At 46.6% G+C, this 21,331-nt stretch overlaps 1 protein-coding gene across 3 annotated transcripts in view; it reads right to left on the reverse strand.

The window, feature by feature from the left end:
• The window catches only part of LOC121861056 (ankyrin repeat domain-containing protein 50-like), a 31,666-nt gene extending 18,677 nt beyond the window's left edge, over nt 1-12,989 (reverse strand). For all 3 annotated transcript variants that reach the window (XM_042358598.1, XM_042358588.1, XM_042358579.1), the window contains exons 1-2: nt 12,903-12,989; nt 743-3,746 (exon numbers count right to left, since the gene is read on the reverse strand). In XM_042358598.1, coding sequence (XP_042214532.1) covers nt 743-3,624 — 2,882 coding nt within the window. In that variant the 5' untranslated portion in view covers nt 3,625-3,746; nt 12,903-12,989. The remainder of the gene's footprint in view (nt 1-742; nt 3,747-12,902) is intronic.
• Between the last annotated feature and the right edge of the window lie 8,342 nt (nt 12,990-21,331).

Raw genomic sequence — 21,331 nt, forward strand, 5'->3', positions numbered from 1 at the left:
TTAAAGTTTGCAGAGCTCGCCAGATGTCTTGTGAGTTACTGGTTCAATTTCTAGACATGCCCAGTCCACCCAGCCGTCTAAGGGCACCTGAGTATACAGTTGGAGAAGAAAAGGCAGATGAGTGCAGTGTCAATTATCTGCCTCCTTGTGTACTGAAGGCTTACAGTGTGCTGTATCCATACTGTACCCAATGGCCTACCAGGCCTATGGGACCCACTTTCACATTTCATTGGTGTCATTGAATATGATCATATGTGACCATTGGGCACGTCACCCATACTCCACTTTCAACTGTATACTGTATATGTAACTGACAGTCGTTAACTGCCACATTCAACTGTACACATGTAACTGATAGTCATTAACTGCCAAACACTTTTATTCCTCTTTTTTTAAGAAAATTTAAATATGAAGGTCTTGATACTCATATTGTATACAAATACTGTACCTTAAGGATGATATTTAAACCTTTTGTAAGTTAATACTCGACCATAGTTAAGCTTGAATACTCTTCCACTTTGAATTCATTGAATTCTTCCACAAAACCATAATCTTAGTACTGTACATTACTTCATCCTTAACACAATTTAATTGGGCATAGAAAAGTGAGATATCTTACAGAAACATTTCATGACAGAATGACTACAATCTCGTCATAAAACACTGACATAACGTAGATGAACCTTACAATTTTGTAACAATCAGAAATGTTATAGAATAGCTGAGAATAATGAGCACTTACGTGTGACCTTCGAATGCTGCAACAAGGAGGGGTGTTAAGCCGTCATGGTCTTGGTGGTTGACCTTGGCACCTAACTCTAGGAGTGTGGTAACCACGCTGGTGTGGCCTTCACTGGCCGGTACACACAGTGCTGCTACACTCAGTGCTGTCCTCCCATCAACATCCTCATGATTCACGTCTGCACCAGCTTCCAGTAGAGATTCCACTATCTCAGAGTGTCCCATATAAGCAGCAGCAATGAGTGGCGTGCGGCCCTCACTGTCTGCTCTATTAACTGCAGCTCCGTGATGCAAGAGTGATGACACCACATCCTCGTGACCACCCCAAGCGGCAGCTCTTAATGCAGTGCGACCATCTCCATCAGCGAGGTCCACCTGAGTGCCACCTGCTAGGAGGGCATTCACCACTCCACTATGGCCACCCCATGCTGCTGATCTAAGGGCCGTCCATCCATCAGCATCAGCATGGTCAGGGTCAGCACCTGCAGCTAATAAGACAGCTACCACCTCAGCATGACCATGGCGTGCTGCCAGGTTTAGGGGAGTCTGTCCAGCTCTATCTTGGAGACCATGGAATGCACCTCGTTCCAGCAGCAGGCGCACTAGTGATGCATCGCCCTGATGGGAAGCACTGTGCAGCAGAGAGCGACCGGCACTATCTACCTGGTCAACTGGACCTCCTCGGAGATAGGGATATAAGGGATCCTCACGGTGCCGCCTTCTGCGCCGCTCCCGTCGTCGGCTACTACTACTGCTGTGCTCGCTGCTGTGGCGCCCCCCAGTACTGCTATGGCGTCCACCTGTGCTCTGCCGTCCCCCTGTGCTCTGACGACCACCAGTACTCTGACGACCACCAGTACTCTGACGACCACCAGTACTTTGTCGGCCACTAGTGCTCTGACGACCTCCTGTACTCTGTCGGCCACCTGTACTGACACCCCCTTCATTACTGCGCCTCCCCCCTGTACTACCATTGACAAACTCCCCGGGGAGAGGCACCATAGTCACATATTCCTCATCTTTTTCATTTTCATCTTTTTTATTTTCATCTTTTTCATTTTCATCATTTTCACTCTTTTCATGTATCGGTTTCAATTCCAGTTTCACTTTCTCCTCCTCATCGTCTTTTTCTTTGTCTTCCTCAACAGATTTTTCTTTAATATGAATATTATCAACATCACCAGATATTTTATCACTCTCATCTTGATGCACTTGCCCCTCAGCTTCCTCATCCGGGGCCGATTTGTCCTGCATTTCACCATCTTCATGTTCTCCATCCTCGACTTCTTCTTCCTGCTCCAGTTCCTCATATCTAATATCAGTAGCGGGTCCTTCCTCCTCTCCACCTTCCTCTACTTCATCTTCTTCATCTTCCTCGTCATCATCTTCGTCCTCATCTTCGTCATCGTCATCCTGTGGCTGATCGTCAGGCAGGGTGGCACCAGCTTCCTGAAGAATTTTGAGGGCGCGAGGGTCCCTGGGTGGTGGCAGATCTTGGCAGATGTCAAGAGGGACACCACACGAGACCATCCAGAGCGGAAGATGGAACTGCTCGAGTGGAGCTTCTAGGTGGATACGTGACAGGTGGAGCGCCAACTGGTGCACTTGTGTCACTGTCAAGGTGGGAGCATCAATGGAGAGACGCATGGCCAGCATGGCATGGCCATCACCCACATCAACCAAGTACTTTTGAGTGCAATGTTTGACGTCCAGCAGCCACTCAGCGAAGCTGTGGTGAAAGAGGAGAACCCGCTGATCGTGTTCCACCGCAAGAACACGGGTGAGGAGAGACCACCGCTTGCCCCAGTCTTCATCTGTCAGTGAAGGAATACGTGTTTCCACAGCCAGCCGCAGCTCCTCCTTGGTGAGGGGTGCGCGGGCGGCAAGGATGACGGACAACAAGGGCACTACACGCTGGAAGTGTCTCCGAGGATACAGCCTCTGACACAGCCACAAGTAAAGACCATTTAAAGTGCCGGGGATGTGTCTGATCTCACGGAGCGTGACCCAAGCCTCGGCCACACCGTCCAATACACGTTCCAGGTACAGAAAACAACCATTGCTCTTGATGTGGAGTTGGTTGAGCATCTCGGCAGTCTCCCGGGAGAGATGATGCCTGAGGGCGGGCTCCCGGTCAAGGCGACACAGGATATACTGCTGCACGTCACGCACCACATGACCACGACGGAGGTCATCCAGAGCAACCTTTCTAAACCCAGCAAACTGTCTGATGATAGTGCGGGAGCCCCGGCGAGCTGTTACCAGCAGCAGTAGCCACTGAGGCAGCAGGTGGTGGTGTGTGGCCAGTAACTCAGCGATGGTCCGCGAGGGCCCGTTGTTACCCACTTCAGCATTATTACCATCACGTGGGGTGGCTGTTAATGATGGTTGCAGGTCAGTCTCATCTATACTGTCCACCACCAAGAGGAGGGTGCGATCTGGAGGGTCAAGTTCCAGCAGGGGAAAGAGTACAGCTCGGCGGAAAGCTTCGTCCGGGTTGGCGTGGAGAGCACATGGTTCAAGGGCAGCGCGTACCTCGGCCTCACCTGCCTTGGTGCCATACCCGGCAATGAGGGGCGACTGCTCCAGCTGCGTCACTAGGGAGTGGATGAAACAGCCTACGCTGAGGGAGGCAGCATTGTGAGCGTGACAGAAGTGATGTGCCATCAGGCGGGCCTGCAGGGCGGTAGCATGGCGGCCATGTGAGGCGGAGGGCATCACCAGCTCAGTACAGAGGGCGGTCTTGCCTGTGCCGGGGCCACCCACTAGCAGAGCGCCGCAGGTCTTGGCTGCAGGCCGCTGTTCCAGGCACGCCCACAGTTTGGCCCACGCCCACTCGCGGCACAAGAAGCGCCGCCCCGGCACGCCGCTGTCAGCAGCCATGACGGCGGCAGGTGCGGGGCGGGCGTGGGCGACAGTTGGGGCTCAGGGCACGTCCCGGGGAAGGCTCATCCTGCCCCACACCCTATACCGCCCCCTCACCCCCACCACCGACCCATCACCTCCTGCAAAAGAACAGCATCAAATTAATAACTCGTTCACACTTAATTTATATACAATACAGTGTAATTCACAGAATTATCATGGTGGAAGCCCACCCAAACACACATGACGTGAACAACAGCAAAACTATCACCTTACTAACACCCCGGGGCCCCAACGTCAGAAACAACACTGAAACTCTGATACTGTACAATATAGCTCCTTCATTAACCTCAGTTGCTCTACTGTAGTCTAGGAGCAGTACACAGATAACAATAATTCTGAACTTAAGTTTAAATTTCACACACCAAAGTTAAGGTGTGTGGGTATGACAGCAAATAATTCAGAAATCGAAATCTATTTTTGTTCTCACATACCGTGGCTACTGAATGTATCTGGCTGTGTGCATGTTGAGAGAGAAACAAGAGAGATAGCAGTAAGGAACAATACATATGAGGCACAACTATATATTCTCGTTTTCTTCGTTACTTGACTAACTGTCATTATCACCCTTGTTCACAACAGTATTTATGTGGATAAGGTAAGGTAAAATTAACATAAAAATCTCAACACAAGTAAATGGCTCTGTAATCTTAGTAATATATTCAGGACCAATAGTGAGCTGTAAGAAGTGGCCGGCTGTTCGCAGCCATTACTGTACTTATGAATGGCAGATATCCATATAGTACTGGAATACAAGACGACATTTAGTAGGTACTTAACTCAAACCAAATCTACCTCGCTTAACTGCACGTAAACAAGTCTAACCTGCCCTAACCTAACATAACCAAACTTATTTAAACTTAATACTGTATAACCAAGCCAAAACTAAACAAGCTTACCACAGGAGAAAATTTAAACTAACACAGTATAGCATAACCAAGTCAGCCTAATAAAGCAAGTTGATTGCTTTACAACTACAACAAATTATTTATCACATCACCTACAACAAAATACGTAAATTTTAATCCCCAAAGTTAAACTTAATTACTTCTGAAACCATTATGAAAACTAGTTAAAAAATTTATTTTTTTCATTTAAAAAACATTCCTCGAGATTTTCAGCAAATTTAAAACTGAAAATATCAAGAAAAAATAAATATATATATCAAAGAAAAAACTTGGGGCTGAAAGTTAAACCTTTTTTGGGTTCAATTATACTGTTATCGCCGCTGGCTTATTAAGCAGGTGTCCAGATTAACAGCGTCCTTTGCCTTACTTTTGAGCAAACGTGGATCTCCTCAACCTGTTTGGCTGGGGGGACGGGTGTTTACGGACGGACAAGAGATCGCCTCCTGTGTCTCCCCCGCGACTGCAATCTCATGAGATGCGGCGGGGGGGAATCGCCGGCGTCAGTGCTGGCACCCCGGGAGTGTTATCACCTCTGGCGTCAGTACTGGCATGTGAGTGCTGGCGTTTGCTGCCCTACCCGAACAAAGATTGGGGGGTGGGCGGTGTTTACGGAGAGGAGGTCCTCATTCTGCTAAATGAATGGTTTAAAGAGTGGCGTGGCCGCCTGGACTCCAGGTGATCACTCTCTCGAGTGATGCTGTAAGGAGCAGCCTTCTGCTCGCAATGATAAACACCACACAATACTGTCCAAGAATTTGTGCTGAGACAATTTATGCAGTACTGTTGTCTCTTGGAACACCATACTGATCTGCATTGACCCGCACTTGTAAGTACAGCATAAGTAAAGAACATACCCATCGGTACTGAAATATTGTTGACTAATTACATCGACTCGTTTCTGCCTAACCTGGAGCAATAAGACAATGCAGAATGAAGCAAAGTTAAGAGTAATAGAGTTATGAACTTTGTATCATGTCACTATACTCAATAATCAATAAAAATTAAGATAAAATGTGTGAGACTAACTAATTATGTATCAGATAGATCACCATGTAATACTAATGAACGCCTTGTTCTCTGCAGGTTTTGACCTCATCAATAAATATTGAACGCGTCAAAAGACGGGTTTCAATCATTCCCTTCGACTCGCCCGTCACCTGAACGTCCAAAACCATGGCGTTTATAATACTACATGTGAATGAAAAAATTATTAAAATAATATGGGAATTATTTTTTCTTCATTATGGTTATGTAATGAATATTTACTAAATCTAACTAAATAACATTAGACAACAAATGACGTAAGTGATTTATTACCCTGAAGGAGAAATATAGCATTTACGTATATTATTCTGGTTAACGTCACACGACTTTATCCAGCTTAGAGTAACCCCCTACCACTCAGTGGGTTAATATCCAGCTGAGAGTAACCCCCTACCACTTAGTGGGTTAATATCCAGCTGAGAGTAACCCCCTACCACTCAGTGGGTTAATATCCAGCTGAGAGTAACCCCCTACCACTCAGTGGAGTTGTATCCAGCTGAGTAACTACCATGAGTTAATATCCAGCTTAGAGTAACCCCCTACCACTCAGTGGGTTAATATCCAGCTGAGAGTAACCCCCTACCACTTAGTGGGTTAATATCCAGCTGAGAGTAACCCCCTACCACTCAGTGGGTTAATATCCAGCTGAGAGTAACCCCCTACCACTCAGTGGGTTAATATCCAGCTGAGAGTAACCCTCTACCACTGAATGGGTCAATGCTCAGCTGAGAGTAACCCCCAACCACTGAATTGGTCAATGCTCAGCTGAGAGTAACCCCCTACCACTGAATGGGTCAATGCTCAGCTGAGAGTAACCCCCTACCACTGAATTGGTCAATGCTCAGCTGAGAGTAACCCCCTACCACTGAATTGGTCAATGCTCAGCTGAGAGTAACCCTCTACCACTAGAATGGGTCAATGCTCAGCTGATGGCCTTACACTGAATGGGTGTGCTCAGCTGAGTAACCCCCTACCACTGAATGGGTCAATGCTCAGCTGAGAGTAACCCCCTGCCACTGAGTGGGTCAATGCTCAGCTGAGAAGTAACCCCTGCCACTGGAATGGGTCAATGCTCAGCTAAGGAAGTAACCCTGCCACTGAATGGGTCAATGTCAGCTGAGTAACCCCCTACCACTGAATGGTCAATGCTCAGCTGAGAGTAACGCTAACCACCAGATTGGTCAATGCTCAGCTGAGTAACCCCCTACCACTGAATGGGTCAATGCTCAGCTGAGAGTAACCACTAGATTGGTCAATGCTCAGCTGAGAGTAACCCCCTACCACTGAATGGGTCAATGCTCAGCTGAGAGTAACCCCCTACCACTGAATGGGTCAATGCTCAGCTGAGAGTAACCCCCTACCACTGAATTGGTCAATGCTCAGCTGAGAGTTGATGTTTGTAAGGCGGTTGTGTTTGTCGTGTATAAACAGTAAATTCAATGAAATCAGTTATAAGTACAGTACTGTATTTGATATTTTTTGTGAATTGGTAGTAAGAGTAATAATAATTAAAAAAAACTACTTGACCTAAAAACCTAATTCAATATATCTGGTGAAATTATTTGAACTTTTACAAAAGTGGAGAAAATTCTAAAAAAAAAAATTTACTCAAAATATTTTATTGTGATGAATTTGGTCATTAATATAGTGACTTGCGTTGGTGTTTCATCCTATCGACTGAGAGCTAAAAAATCTGAAATTTCTATCATCGGAGCGAAAAAATCTATAGAAAAACTTACGGAACTAAAAATCAACACTATAGGAAGATTATTTAAACAGCATTTGTAACTTCATAGAGGAGCTGGGAGGAAAAAAAACAAGCTTTCAACTATTTTCTCGATTTTTTTTTTCAAGGGGATTATCTGAACTAAATACAGGCGATACAGTAGTACACTTGTGAAGTACTGTACACTATACTGTACTAATTTACATGAGCAGCAACTGATAGGCATTAACGTACTTGTCTGAGAAGCGTATGTCTCTATTTTCAAGAATATAAATTAAAATTCAAGGAGTAATGGCCACTTTTCATGTATTTTCAAGAACTTTCAAGGTAATTCAAGGAGTGTATGAACCCTATTTAATATACCTACACTCAACAAATTATCTATACAAAATTGTGTTGATAAAAAATGACACAACGTACGAAGCTCTTGACAACCCTACCGAGATAACAAGAGGCACAGTGTTCATTCTGAGAGTCATCGATCACCCCGAGTACAGATAGTTTTTGGGGGTGACTATCTATTCCTGGCACCAGAAAATAAATAAATAGAATCAGTGAGTTTAAAAATACTATGGATAAAATTTAAAGATTTTCAGAATTTAAAAAAAATAATAGGGTTTTGATATTATATAATGTGTTCTAGTGCTATGAAGACTTTAATGCTAATAATTGATGGCCAAGTTATTAATAAGAAGTATGGCAATGATTTTTATTTTATTTTTTATTATTAAATTACCCAACCCTGATCTAACCTAACCTAATCCAATCTAACCAGGTTAACCTAATTTAACTCAACCTAACACACACACACACATACACACATTTTTACCTCTAATACACTGACAAAGAACTAACAGTTAAAACAACAACAAACAAACAAAATCATCAACTACAACAAGTGTGGATGTTTATCAATGGACGAAGAACACATTGAAGAACATATGTCCTTTTATTTTTTTATTTTTGTACAGGGATTAGCCCACCCGGGCACAGGTCACTGACCCACATCAGGGCCTGGGGGGCGAAAATGTTGTAATAATAATAATAATAATAATAATAATAATAATAATAATAATAATAATAATAATAATAATAATAATAATAATAATAATGATAATGATAATGATGATGACGACGACGACGACGACGACGACGACAACAATAATAATAATAATAATAATAATAATAATAATAATAATAATAATAATAATTATAATAATAATAATAATAATAATAATAATAATAATAATAATAATAATAATAATAATAATAATGATAATAATAATGATAATAAAAATAAAGAACCATAAAGAAATGCAAAAATGAAAAAAAATCAAAAGTGAGAAACAATATATGTATGTTGTGTTGTCAGAGTAAGAGAAACAATTGAGACCCTGCAATTGTGTGTAAATGAGGCAGAAAGTCAGATCAGCAACCTGGGACTTGGTCACAATTTTCGTGATGCCATATGGCAGCAGGGTCTACCATTAGACAACACATTATGCTTCCAATATCTTCCCAGGCGGTAGTACCTCCCTGTTTGGTAGCTGCTTACTACCTACAAGGACAAGGGAAGACCGTGTCCTTGTGTGTGCGAGATCAAGAGGACAAGGGAAGGCCGTGTACGTGATCAAGAGGACTGCGAGAGACCGTGTTCTTGTGTGTACGTGATCAAGAGGACAAAGGGAGGCCGTGCCCTTGTGTGTACGTGATCAAGAGGACTAGGGGAAGCCGTGCCCTTGTAGGTACGTGATCAAGAGGACTAGGGGAGGCCGTGCCCTTGTAGGTACGTGATCAAGAGGACTAGGGGAGGCCGTGCCCTTGTAGGTACGTGATCAAGAGGACTAGAGGCCGTGCTTGCCCTTGTAGTACGTGATCAAGAGGACTAAGGAGGCCCGTGTCGCCTGTAGAGTACGTGATCAAGAGGACTAGGGAGGCCGTGCCCATATGGTACGTGATCAAGAGAGGACCTAGGGAGGCCGTGCCCTTGTAGGTACGTGATCAGAGGACTGGGGAGGCCACCGTGCCCTTAATAGTACGTGATCAAGAGGGACTAGAGCCGTGCCCTTGTAGGTACGTGATCAAGAGGACCAGGGGAGGCCGTGTCCTTGTCTATACGTGTTCCAGCATCCAACAGCGAGTCAACAGTCACACACAATGCCACAACACGTTCTTGGGATGCCAGGGAGACCAGGTCGTGTACAGAGATGGAAGGATAGGTGAGATGGGAGAGGAGGAAGAGGGAGAGGAGAAGGAGTAGGGACATGAGGAGGAGGAAGAGGAAAAGGAATAGGGAGAGAGGGAGAAGGGGGAGGAGGAGGGAGAGGAGAAGCTGGGAGAAGAGGAGGGAGAGGAATAGGAGGAGGGAGAGGAAGAGGAGGAGGGAGAGGAGAAAGAGGAGGGAGAGGAGAAAGAGGAGGGAGAGGAGAAGGAGGGGGCGAGGAGGAGAGAAAGAGAATGAGGGAGAGGAGGAGGGGGGAGATAAGAAGGAGGAGGGAGAGAAGGAGGAGGAGGGAGACAAGTTTAGTTTAACAAATTTATTGACAAAGCTTGTAGTACAGTTTGCCTATTGTGAGTAATTCAGTCAGGTCTTGACACTGAGGGTGGTATCACTTCTCACTGCCACGCAGGACAGAGGTTCATACACAAAGAAATACAACATATTCATTAACAATTGTAATATATAAAGAAAGAGAGAGGATAGTGTCAAAAAAGCAAAGGCTGAACAACTGGGCCAGCACAACACAAAATGAACTAACTGGAATCTACTTAATTACAGACTACCTTAAAGAAAATGGAGGTGGGGTGATATTCTGCCAATGAGGAGGGAGACAAGGAGGGTGAAGGGTGAAGAGAAGGAGGAGGGAGATAAGAAGGAGGAGGAGAGAAGGAGGAGGAGGAGACAAGGAGGTGAAGAGAAGGAGGAGGAAGAGGAGGAGATAAGAGGAGGAGAGAAGGAGGAGGGAGAAGAGAAGGAGGAGGAGAAGGAGGAGGGGAAAAGAAAAGGAGGGAGAAGGAGGAGGAGGTAGACAAGGAGGGTGAAGAGAAGGAGAGAGAGAGAGAGTGAGAAGGAAGAGGAAGAGGAGAAGGAGGAGAGGAGAAGAGTAAGGATATGAGGAGGAGGAAGAGAGAAGGAGGAGGGAAAGGGAGCGGGAGAAGGAGTGGAGGAGGAGAAAAGGAATCGTATAGGGAAAAATAACAGAAACACGGATGAAGCGATGGATGATAACTTGCCGGAGTTGTTGAGGTGACCTAAATGGGCCAAGGGTCAAGGCCAGTGTGTCAGAGAGAGAGAGAGAGAGAGAGAGAGAGAGAGAGAGAGAGAGAGAGAGAGAGAGAGAGAGGTTGGGGAGGGGATTGAGCAGATGGGTACGTGGGTGATGCCATGCAACACCCAATGCCAAGGTCACTGTCAGTGCCAGCCAGCAGTGCCACACATACCTCACCTTCTTACCACCTCCCCCCCACCCCGACACCTGGCTAACTTCACCTCAAACTTAATTAAGGTCACACTCAACAGACCTCAGTGTAATACCACCCACCACTACACCCACCGCCACCACCACCACCACTACACCCATCGCCACCACCACCACATCCACCACCACATCCACCACTCACACCCATCGCCACCACCACCACCACTACACCCATCGCCACCACCACCACATCCACCACCACCACCACATCCACCACTACACCCATCGCCACCACCACCACCACCACATCCACCACTACACCCATCGCCACCACCACCACCACCACATCCACCACTACATCCATCGCCACCACCACCACATCCACCACTACACCCATCGCCACCACCACCACCACCACATCCACCACTACACCCATCGCCACCACCACCACATCCACCACCTACACCCACGCCACCACCACACATCCACCACCACCACCACATCCACCACTACACCCATCGCCACCACCACCACATCCACCCCACTACACCCATCGCCACCACCACCACCACCACATCCACCACTACACCCATCGCCACCACCACCACCACATCCACCACTTCACCCATCGCCACCACCACCACATCCACCACCACCACCACATCCACTACCACCACCACATCCACTACCACCACCACCAAATCCACCACTACACCCATCGCCACCACCACCACATCCACTACCACCACCACCACCACCACCAGACCCATCACCACCACCACCACTACCACCACCACTACACCATCCACCACACCCATCACCACCACACCCACCACCACTGTGAATTTCGGGAGACTGGTTTGGATTTTCCATTGTTTTTCGTAATTATTTACCCTTTCTAATTCCCGCCTGGTGTTGTCGACCTGTAACACTCGCGATTTTCCTTGATGTGTTGTTATTTGAGTGATGTCATCTGCATACATAATATCTTCGTTTCCTGTTCTAGTGGGAGGCGGGGTGTCACTTGTGTAGATAATATATAGGGTGGGGGAGAGGACGCTCCCCTGAGGGACTCCGCTCATGAGTGGGAAGGTCTCTCCTGTGTGTTGTCCTACCCTCAGTCTAGCATTTCTGCCGTCAATAAAGTTGTAAAGCAACTTTTCAATGTTGGTGGGAAGTCCGAGTTGGAGGATCTTATATTTTAGACCGTCATGCCAGAGTTTGTCAAATGCCTTCGCTACATCCCGGAGAGTTAGAGGAGTAGTGGGGCAAGAAGGGTGGTGGGGCAGGAGGGGTATCTAGGTCTGGGCAGGTTTGCAGAGAGACTCGGGAAATGCCTCATGACTGGCTGCTACCAAGTGGGTCCCTGGCTCGTCCCCTGCCTCTGTGTGTGTGTGTACAGAGAACAGGTCCATTACTGTGTCTCTATAAACATTTGCTTTCATTGTATCTATTAATAATGTCTATTTTATTTTGGAATATGAGGCGTGAGCTACTTCTATGGCGAACAACAACAACAACAACAACAACAACAACAACAACAACAATAATAATAATAATAATAATAAATATGTAAATAATAAAATAAAAAAGGTATATTTTCACATCACCTTAAACTACCCTAATTAAAGCTGTTATTGGTCACCTAAGGCATTACAAACATAAACAGTGTAGCCTAACAGACATAAACAGTGTAGCCTAACAGACATAAACAGTGTAGCCAGACAGACATAAACAGTGTAGCCTAACAGACATAAACAGTGTAGCCAGACAGACATAAACAGTGTAGACTAACAGACATAAACAGTGTAGCCAGACAGACATAAACAGTGTAGCCTAACAGACATAAACAGTGTAGCCAGACAGACATAAACCTGAAATAACCAAACCCAACCAATCCCAACCAAACCCAACCCAACCTAACCCAACCTAACCCAACCCATCCCAACCTAACCTAACCCAACATAACCTAACCCAACCAATCCCAACCTAACCCAACCCAACCTAACCCAACCCAACCTAACCCAACCTAACCCAACCTAACCTAACCCAACCTAACCCATCCCAACCTAACCTAATCCAATCTAACCAAACCCAATGTAACTTAACCCCACCTAACAAGAGGAGGGAGGACCTTACCCAGTGTGCTAGTGAAGGAGGCGGTACTGGTGCTGCCTCACCCTCCTCAGTGCTATGGAGGAGTCGTGTTGGTCCTCACCTGAAGAAAACAAGAAAAATACACCATTACAATCTGTGTGTGTGTGTGTGAGAGAGAGAGAGAGAGAGAGAGAGAGAGAGAGAGAGAGAGAGAGAGAGAGGAGAGAGAGAGAGAGAGAGAGAGAGAGAGAGAGAGAGAGAGAGAGAGAGAGAGAGAGAGAGATTTAACGAGATATACATTGGCCAGAATCAATATGAGCTTAGAACAATATTTATCAATAATAATAATAATAATAATAATAATAATAATAATAATAATAATAGTAATAATAGTAATAATAATAATAATAATAATAATAATAATAATAATGATAATAATAATAATAATAATAATAATAATAATAATAATAATAATAATAATTTCTGTGGTGTTCTAAATTAGCAGGTAAGCACACCCTTTCATTACCACGTGTGCATCACTGAATCAAATACATTCAAGATAATATTTCAGATACACAAGTGCAATTCAATGTCCACACACACGCACGCACACACACACACACACACACACACACACACACACACACACACACACACACACACACACACACACACACACACACACACACACACACACACGGTCAACCTAGTGACAGAAGCAAATGACATGAACATGTCAGCATAATCCCTGAAGAGAAAGGAGGCAATCAATAACTCTATAATATAATACATAAATTGATACCAAATGAGATAGATTCACCCACAATTCTCCACTCACCATCACCATCAATTCTACCCACCATCACCATCATCCTCCCCACTCACCACCACCCCCCACTCTACCATCACCACCACCCCACTACCCATCACTATCACCTCTACTCACAATTTTTTCCATCAACACCACTTCATCACTCATCATCACCTCCCCACCCCACCCCCACCCAACCACCTCCACCCACCATCACCACCACCCCACCCACCACCACCATCACCCCCACTCCACCACTCCACCACTCCCACCCCCACCCACCATCACCCCACTCCACCATCACTACTTCACCCCTACCCACCACATCACTAACACACCCCACTCACCATCACTCATCACCCCACTCACCATCACCATCACCCCACCACCATCACCATCACCCTCACCACCATCACTACTACCCCCCCACTCACCACTACCATCACCCTCCCCACCATCACCATCCCCCCCACCACCACTTCATCACCCCACCACTTCCACTCCACCATCACTATCACCCCCACTCACTCATCACCATCATCCCACTCACCATCACCATCACCCCCACTACCTCCACTCACCATCACCACCACCCCTCTACCTACGACACTGCCAACTTTCCACCCCCACTACTGTCACCCACCCCACCCACACCACTACTATCAATCCTTCCTCTACTCACCATCACTATCACCCCCACTACCTCTACTCACATCATCACTATCACCCCCTCCACCACTATCACCCCCCTCCACCCACCATTAACACCCTCACATCACACACACAGACACTTAACCAACCACTTAACTTATTAACACCAGGGTCAACACCTTACATGCTTTGGTGGTGGTGGTGGTGGTGGTGAAACATCTTGGTGGGAGAGGTGTCAAATGAACAATCAGCCCTGCCTTGGTCTACATACATACATACATACATACATACATACATACATACATACATACATACATACACACACGTGTTACTCTTTAAACGTGACCTGGATCCATTTTTGCATAATAATTCAGGAAAAATTCGGCTTAACACGGGGATTAATTCAGTGTGTCAGGTATCTAGATAATTACACGAGCCATAGCCTGAATGATGTGACTCCTGACGCTGAATGTTAGCGGTACTCGGGAACCCCACATAATAATAATAATAATAATAATAATAATAATAATAATAATAATAATAATAATAGTAATAGTAATAGTAATAGTAATAGTAATAATAATAATAATAATAATAATAATAATAATAATAATAATAATAATAATAATAATAATAATAATAATAATAATAATAATAATAATAATAATAATAATATGGGAGGTTAACAGGCGAAAGGGGGAGGTGTGCTGGGGTAATAATAATAATAATAATAATAATAATTAACGGTTTATTGAAAAAATTCTGCAGCCCGAAGGCTGAAAATATACATTGGACATAAATGACTTATTACATACATTGGTGGTTTAACAAAAGCCTTCATTAGAGAAAGGTAAAGGAACATATAGTGAACATACAGATTAATATAGGTGTTGAACAGCAAACTCGTAGTGTAGTAACTCCCTCCCAGATGGTGTTAGGAGGAACTCACGTGGTGTAGTAGTTCCCTCAGATGGTGTTATGAGGGACCTGGCGTGGTGTAGTAATTCCCTCGCAGATGGTGTTATGAGTGGCCTCACGTGATGTAGTAATTCCCTCACAGATGGTGTTATGAGGGACTTCACATGGTGGAGTAATTCCCTCACAGATGGTGTTATGAGTGGCCTCACGTGGTGTAGTAATTCCCTCACAGATGGTGTTATGAGGGACCTCACGTGGTGTAGTAATTACCTCACAGATGGTGTTATGAGGGGCCTCACGTGGTGTAGTAACTCCCTGCAGATGGCGTTGGAGTGGCTTCACGTGGTGCAGTAATTTCACAGATGGTGTTAAGGGGACCTCACGTGGTGTGGTAATTCCCCACAGATGGTGTTATGAGGGGCCTCACGTGGTGTAGTAATTCCCTCACAGATGGTGTTATGAGGGACCTCACGTGGTGTAGTAATTCCCTCACAGATGGTGTTATGAGGGGCCTCACGTGGTGTAGTAATTCCCTCACAGATGGTGTTATGAGGGACCCTGACGTGGTGTAGTAATTCCCTCACAGATGGTGTTATGAGGGCCTCACGTGGTGTAGTAATTCCCTCACAGATGGTGTGATGAGGGACTTGACGTGGTGTAGTAATTCCCTCACATATGGTGTTATGAGGGACATGTGGTGTAGTAATTCCCTCACAGATGGTGTGATGAGGGACATGTGGTGTAGTAATTCCCTCACAGATGGTGTTATGAGGGACCTCATGTGGTGTAGTAATTCCCTCACAGATGGTCTTATATGAGTGAGGTTTGGTCTTAGGCCTTCCTATCGTAGACGGATTAACACATCGCTGGTTGTTGTTGGGTCTCACGGATCGTTATCACTGGGTACCTGGGACCTCACTGTGTGAAGGTTAACTTGGGTACGACTGTTACTGTTGAGTTGTTCTCACTGACTTAAGCACTGTTCACCACTATTCAACACTGGTTCCATTACTTTCCTAAATGAAATAGTAACTTCTGGCGAGAACTTGTTGATATTCCGGTGGGGAGGAGGGTTCAGGGGAGGGGGTTGGTATGGGCCAACTTAACAGTTGACCTGGCTGCTGCCAGAGGAGCGCCCGGTACGTCTTGACCCTTCGGTGGTCAAGGATGTAGTGAGGAGGTAGGGAGGAGGAGGAGGTTGGCAGGTAGGGAGGGGGAGGTTGGCAGGTAAGGAAGAGGAGGAGGTTGGCAGGTAGGGAGGGGGAGGTTGGCAGGTAAGGAAGAGGAGGAGGTTGGCAGGTAGGGAGGGGGAGGTTGGCAGGTAGGAGGGGGGAGGTTACAGGCAAGGAGGGGAAGGTTGGCAGGTAGGGAGGGGGAGGCTGGCAGGGAGGGGAAGGTTGGTGCAGGTAGGGGAGGGGGAGGCTGGCAGTGCAAGGGAGGGGGGGAGGTTGGCAGGTAAGGAGGAGGAGGAGGTTGGTGCAGGTAGGGGAGGGGGAGGTTGGCAGGGGGTAAGGAGGAGGAGGAGGTTGGCAGGGGAGGGGAGGTTGGCAGGCAGGGGAGGGGAAGGCTGGCAGGTAAGGAGGAGGAGGAGGTTGGCAGGTAGGGGAGGGGAAGGTTGGCAGGTGTGGGGAGGGGAGGCTGGCAGGTAGGAGGGGAGGTTGGGTGGGGTAAGGAGGAGGAGGAGGCTGGCAGGTAGGAGGGGAGGTTGGCAGGTAGGGGAGGAGGAGGTTGGCAGGTAGGAGGAGGTTGGCAGGTAGGGAGGAGGAGGAGGTTGGCAGGCAGGGAGGGGGGGAGAATGAAGAAACTTTGCAGAATTATTCGAGAATAACAATGAAGAGATCCAGCTGAAGTGTTGAATGGGAGAGAGAGAGAGAGAGAGAGAGAGAGAGAGAGAGAGAGAGAGAGAGCAGGCAGGCATGGTCCAGGATGAGCTTTGTTGCTGGGGCCACGTGTATCGCCTGTGGCCGGGAAGTCTGTCTGTCTGTCTGTCTACCAGTACTAAGTCTACACATCCCGAGCAGACATATCCCAGAGTGTGCACGAAAACCTTCACATCTCATTGGGAGGTTGCTACACTACCTCACCTCCTCCACACTACCTCTGTCACCCGCTGATATATAACCGTGTAAACGAATGAGGAATTAAAGGATGGGTGTTGTTGTGGGGGAAGAGTGGGTGGTGGTGGTAGGACAATGGTGGTGGTGGTGTGATGGTGGTAGGACGATGGTGGTAGGATGGTGGTGGGTCAGGATGTGCATGGTCATGGCGCGGATGGTACACCACAACCCCGGGGGTGTCTCTCACCACCACCACCACAGCACCTTCCGACCACCACCACCACCACTAGTCAGTCCAATGTTTACCATGATGAGATGTATCAAGTGAAACATGTATATGGAACAGTAACAAGATCACTAGATTACAAGATGTTGTAACTGCTAGACTAAGGTTAGGATATAAGTACCTCTGGCAGTATATCCCTCAGGCAGATGTGAACAAAACTAAATGTAAAGTGTAAGGCCACACACTCCAACACTACGTCTTAGACTGCGAAAAAATTGAACATTTTAGGGACAGATCCAAGCACACTGTACAGTATATTTAATGGCACAGCACCACACCCTCTCCTCCCTCATCTGACTTTCTGCCTCATTTACACACAATTGCAAGGTTTCATTTGTTTCTCACTTTTTATCTTTTTTTTTTCATTTTTATATTTCTTTATGATTCTTTATTATCATTATTATTATTATTATTATTGTTGTTGTTGTTGTTGTTGTTGTTGTTGTTGTTATCATTATTATTTTATTTACAAATTTTTATTTCTGATTATAACATTTATTTACTATGTATTATTATTATTATTATTATTATTATTATTATTATTATTATTATTATTATTATTATTATTATTACATTTTCGCCCCCCAGGCCCCGATGTGGGTCAGTGACCTGTGCCCGGGTGGGCTAATCCCTGTAAAAAAAAAAAAAATATCTGCCTCACCAACACCAACAACACCACCAGCCCCACCATCACCACAGGTATACGGCAAGTTCAGTAACAAGATCAGTATTGGGCGCTTGTCCTAGGCCAGGCAGGCACTATGGCAAATGGCACTAAGAGTTCCGCCCACTGTGGTCTGGCTTTATCAACCTTTTGTCACCTCATACACGCTGGATACTTGTTACGCTCGTCTAATGTAATCAATTCTGTCTACTCTAACACAGCCGAGTCTTTCCCCGGTATAACGCTTTTCTCCTGAAATACGAATACGAAAACGAACAAAACCAACATGGGGGGGGGGGGATCTCCCTAACACTACTCTTCTTCCCTAACAACAAAGCAAAAGTAGTGAAAGTATCAAGGTAGAATTTCCATGTAACTTTTATGAAACGGTTGAAAGTGTTTTTTTTTCTCGGATCAGCTTCGGTCAACCAGTCAAGTGCGTTCTTACATGAGGAAGAGTCACCGTAAGAACCCCGAGCACCCGGACCCAGGGAGTCACTACCACGCCCAATGACCAACTCTCATACTGACGAGAAAAGTTTCCCCTAGTCACTTTTTCCTTTACAGAATCCGCGCTGTAGTGGAAAAATACTTAGGGGAAATAATTCTTTTAAGAGCGTTGACGGGAGGCCAGCTAGTAGTAACAGGGCGGCCACCACACAGCAGGCAGCCAGTACTAGTAAGCAGGAATGATGGGAAACATGCAAATATTTTTCAGGAGTTAAATAAAGCGTAGTGGAGGGAGGGAGGCGAGACTCACCCTAATATATGTAAAGTTTCCACTGAAGGATCATGACTACAGCTTAATGAGGTGGAACGTGACTGAACCTTAACACAAAATAAGACTTTCAGTACACCGACTAAATCCCACTGGCTACTCAACTGGGTTAGATTTGGTTAGGTTAGGTTTTCTTGAAGGATTATAAGGTATTAGCGCTTAGGTTTTTGCCGAAACACATAATGTTGCCAAAGACAAGTTGACATTTTATTCCAACATGCTTGAAAATAAAACTGAAGAAGACTGACCTCGATATGTTTCTCAGATACCTCGAGTCACAACCCCAGAGTGAGGGGAGACGAAGTGGCACCACGTCCTACAGCTGATAATATTCCTATACAAGTGAACACATCAATAACAGGAACCCGTGTTGTCCCCCGCCCGTGTGTGACATAGACTACACCGTGTTGTCCCCCGCCCGTGTGTGAAATAGACTACACCGTGTTGTCCCCCGCCCGTGTGTGACATAGACTACACCGTGTTGTCCCCCGCCCGTGTGTGACCCCGCCCGTGTGTGACATAGACTACACCGTGTTGTTCCCCGCCCGTGTGTGACATAGACTACACGTGTTGTCCCCGCCCGTGTGTGACATAGACTACACCGTGTTGTCGCCCGTGTGTGACATAGACTACACCGTGTTGTCCCCTGCCCGTGTGTGACATAGACTACACCGTGTTGTCCCCCGCCCGTGGTGTGACATAGACTACACCGTGCTCACCGTGGCCGTATCACCCTTCCCCTGTCTACTGCTCACCACCTGTCTACGCGTGGTAATTCTCCCTCTACTGCTCACCGTGGCCAGGTATCACCCTTCCCCTGTCTACTGCTCACCGTCAGGTACTGCTCACCGTGGCCAGGTATCACCCTTCCCCCCTGTCTACTGCTCACCGTGGCCAGGTACCCCCTGTCTACTGCTCACCGTGGCCAGGCATCACCCCCCCTGTACTGCTCACCGTGGCCAGGTACCCCTGTCTACTGCTCACTGTGGCCAGGTATCACTACTGCTCACCTGTGGCCAGGTCCACTACTTACCGTCACCTCACTACCTGATTGGGGTGACCATGTTAAGCAGTTGAGTAATAAGGCAGCTCACACAGTAGTCATTATCCACGGCCGTAAACTGGTTCTCAGGTGATACATTAACCAGGTAGCTACAGGTGTGGTATGATAGGTTACATGTGGTGTACAGGTGTGGTATAGGTAACACACACACACACACACACACACACACACACACACACACACACACACACACACACACACACACACAGGTTTATTTACCATTGAGACTCGGAGACAACAAGGTGATAGTGGTGATAGTGGTCGGGGAGGGGAGGTGGGGTCAGGGACTTAAGGGGGTGAGTGGGGGGAGTTCCTAAGTTATGGGGATGGCGGGAGGGGGTGGCAGTGTAAGAGCTCAATCACAACACACTTAACGACCAGGTGTGTGTGTGTCTGTGTGTGTGTGTGTGTGTGTGTGTGTGTGTGTGTGTGTGTCTTCATCAAACTAGTATGGTGGTGACTCAGGTATAACCAATCATCATGAATCATCCTCCTCCATTACCTGCACAATATAACCACAAAAGTAAAAAATAAATAAATAAAAATAAATAGATGAATCACAATTTCCTCTTGTTCAAAACACACGCATAACCCCTCCCCGTCCCGCCTGCCACCCGTTATTCTGGTCACATTTTCCACACACTGAGGTCAACAACAACAGATACACGACCCCCATTAGCAGCTTACACACACACACACCACAACACAACACTCCACACTACACTACTGTACACTACACCACACCACACTAGCAGGACACGACCCCCTTAGCCGCTCACCACACCATTACGACCATGAGAGGTTGTCAATAACCATGCCTCTCGGCGCCTCATGGTAGCTCACACACTGCAGTTCTCAATCAGTTTTCCCTCAATGGCTGAGTCCCAAGTGTGGTGACCAGGGTGAGGGGTGGCGTGAGTGGAGGAGGTGCTAGTGGGTGGGATGGGTGGAGGAGGTGCTAGTGGGTGGGATGGGTGGAGGAGGTGCTAGTGGGTGGGATGGGTGGAAGAGGTGCTTGTGGGTGGGATGGGTGGAGGAGGTGCTAGTGGGTGGGATGGGTGGAAGAGGTTACCGGTGGACACGTATGAGAGAGAGAGAGCATGTGGATGGATGGATGGATGGAGGCAGCAACATTATGACTTGACTGAGTGCTTGTGGGTAGAATGGACAGCTCTTGAGACAGATGGACGGAGGAAACAACGGGAGGTCAGGCAGCAGGGAGGCAGACAGACTCACCCACCTC

Source organism: Homarus americanus, unplaced genomic scaffold, assembly GCF_018991925.1.
Source record: "Homarus americanus isolate GMGI-L3 unplaced genomic scaffold, GMGI_Hamer_2.0 scaffold40248, whole genome shotgun sequence".
NCBI classification, from domain to species: domain Eukaryota; kingdom Metazoa; phylum Arthropoda; class Malacostraca; order Decapoda; family Nephropidae; genus Homarus; species Homarus americanus.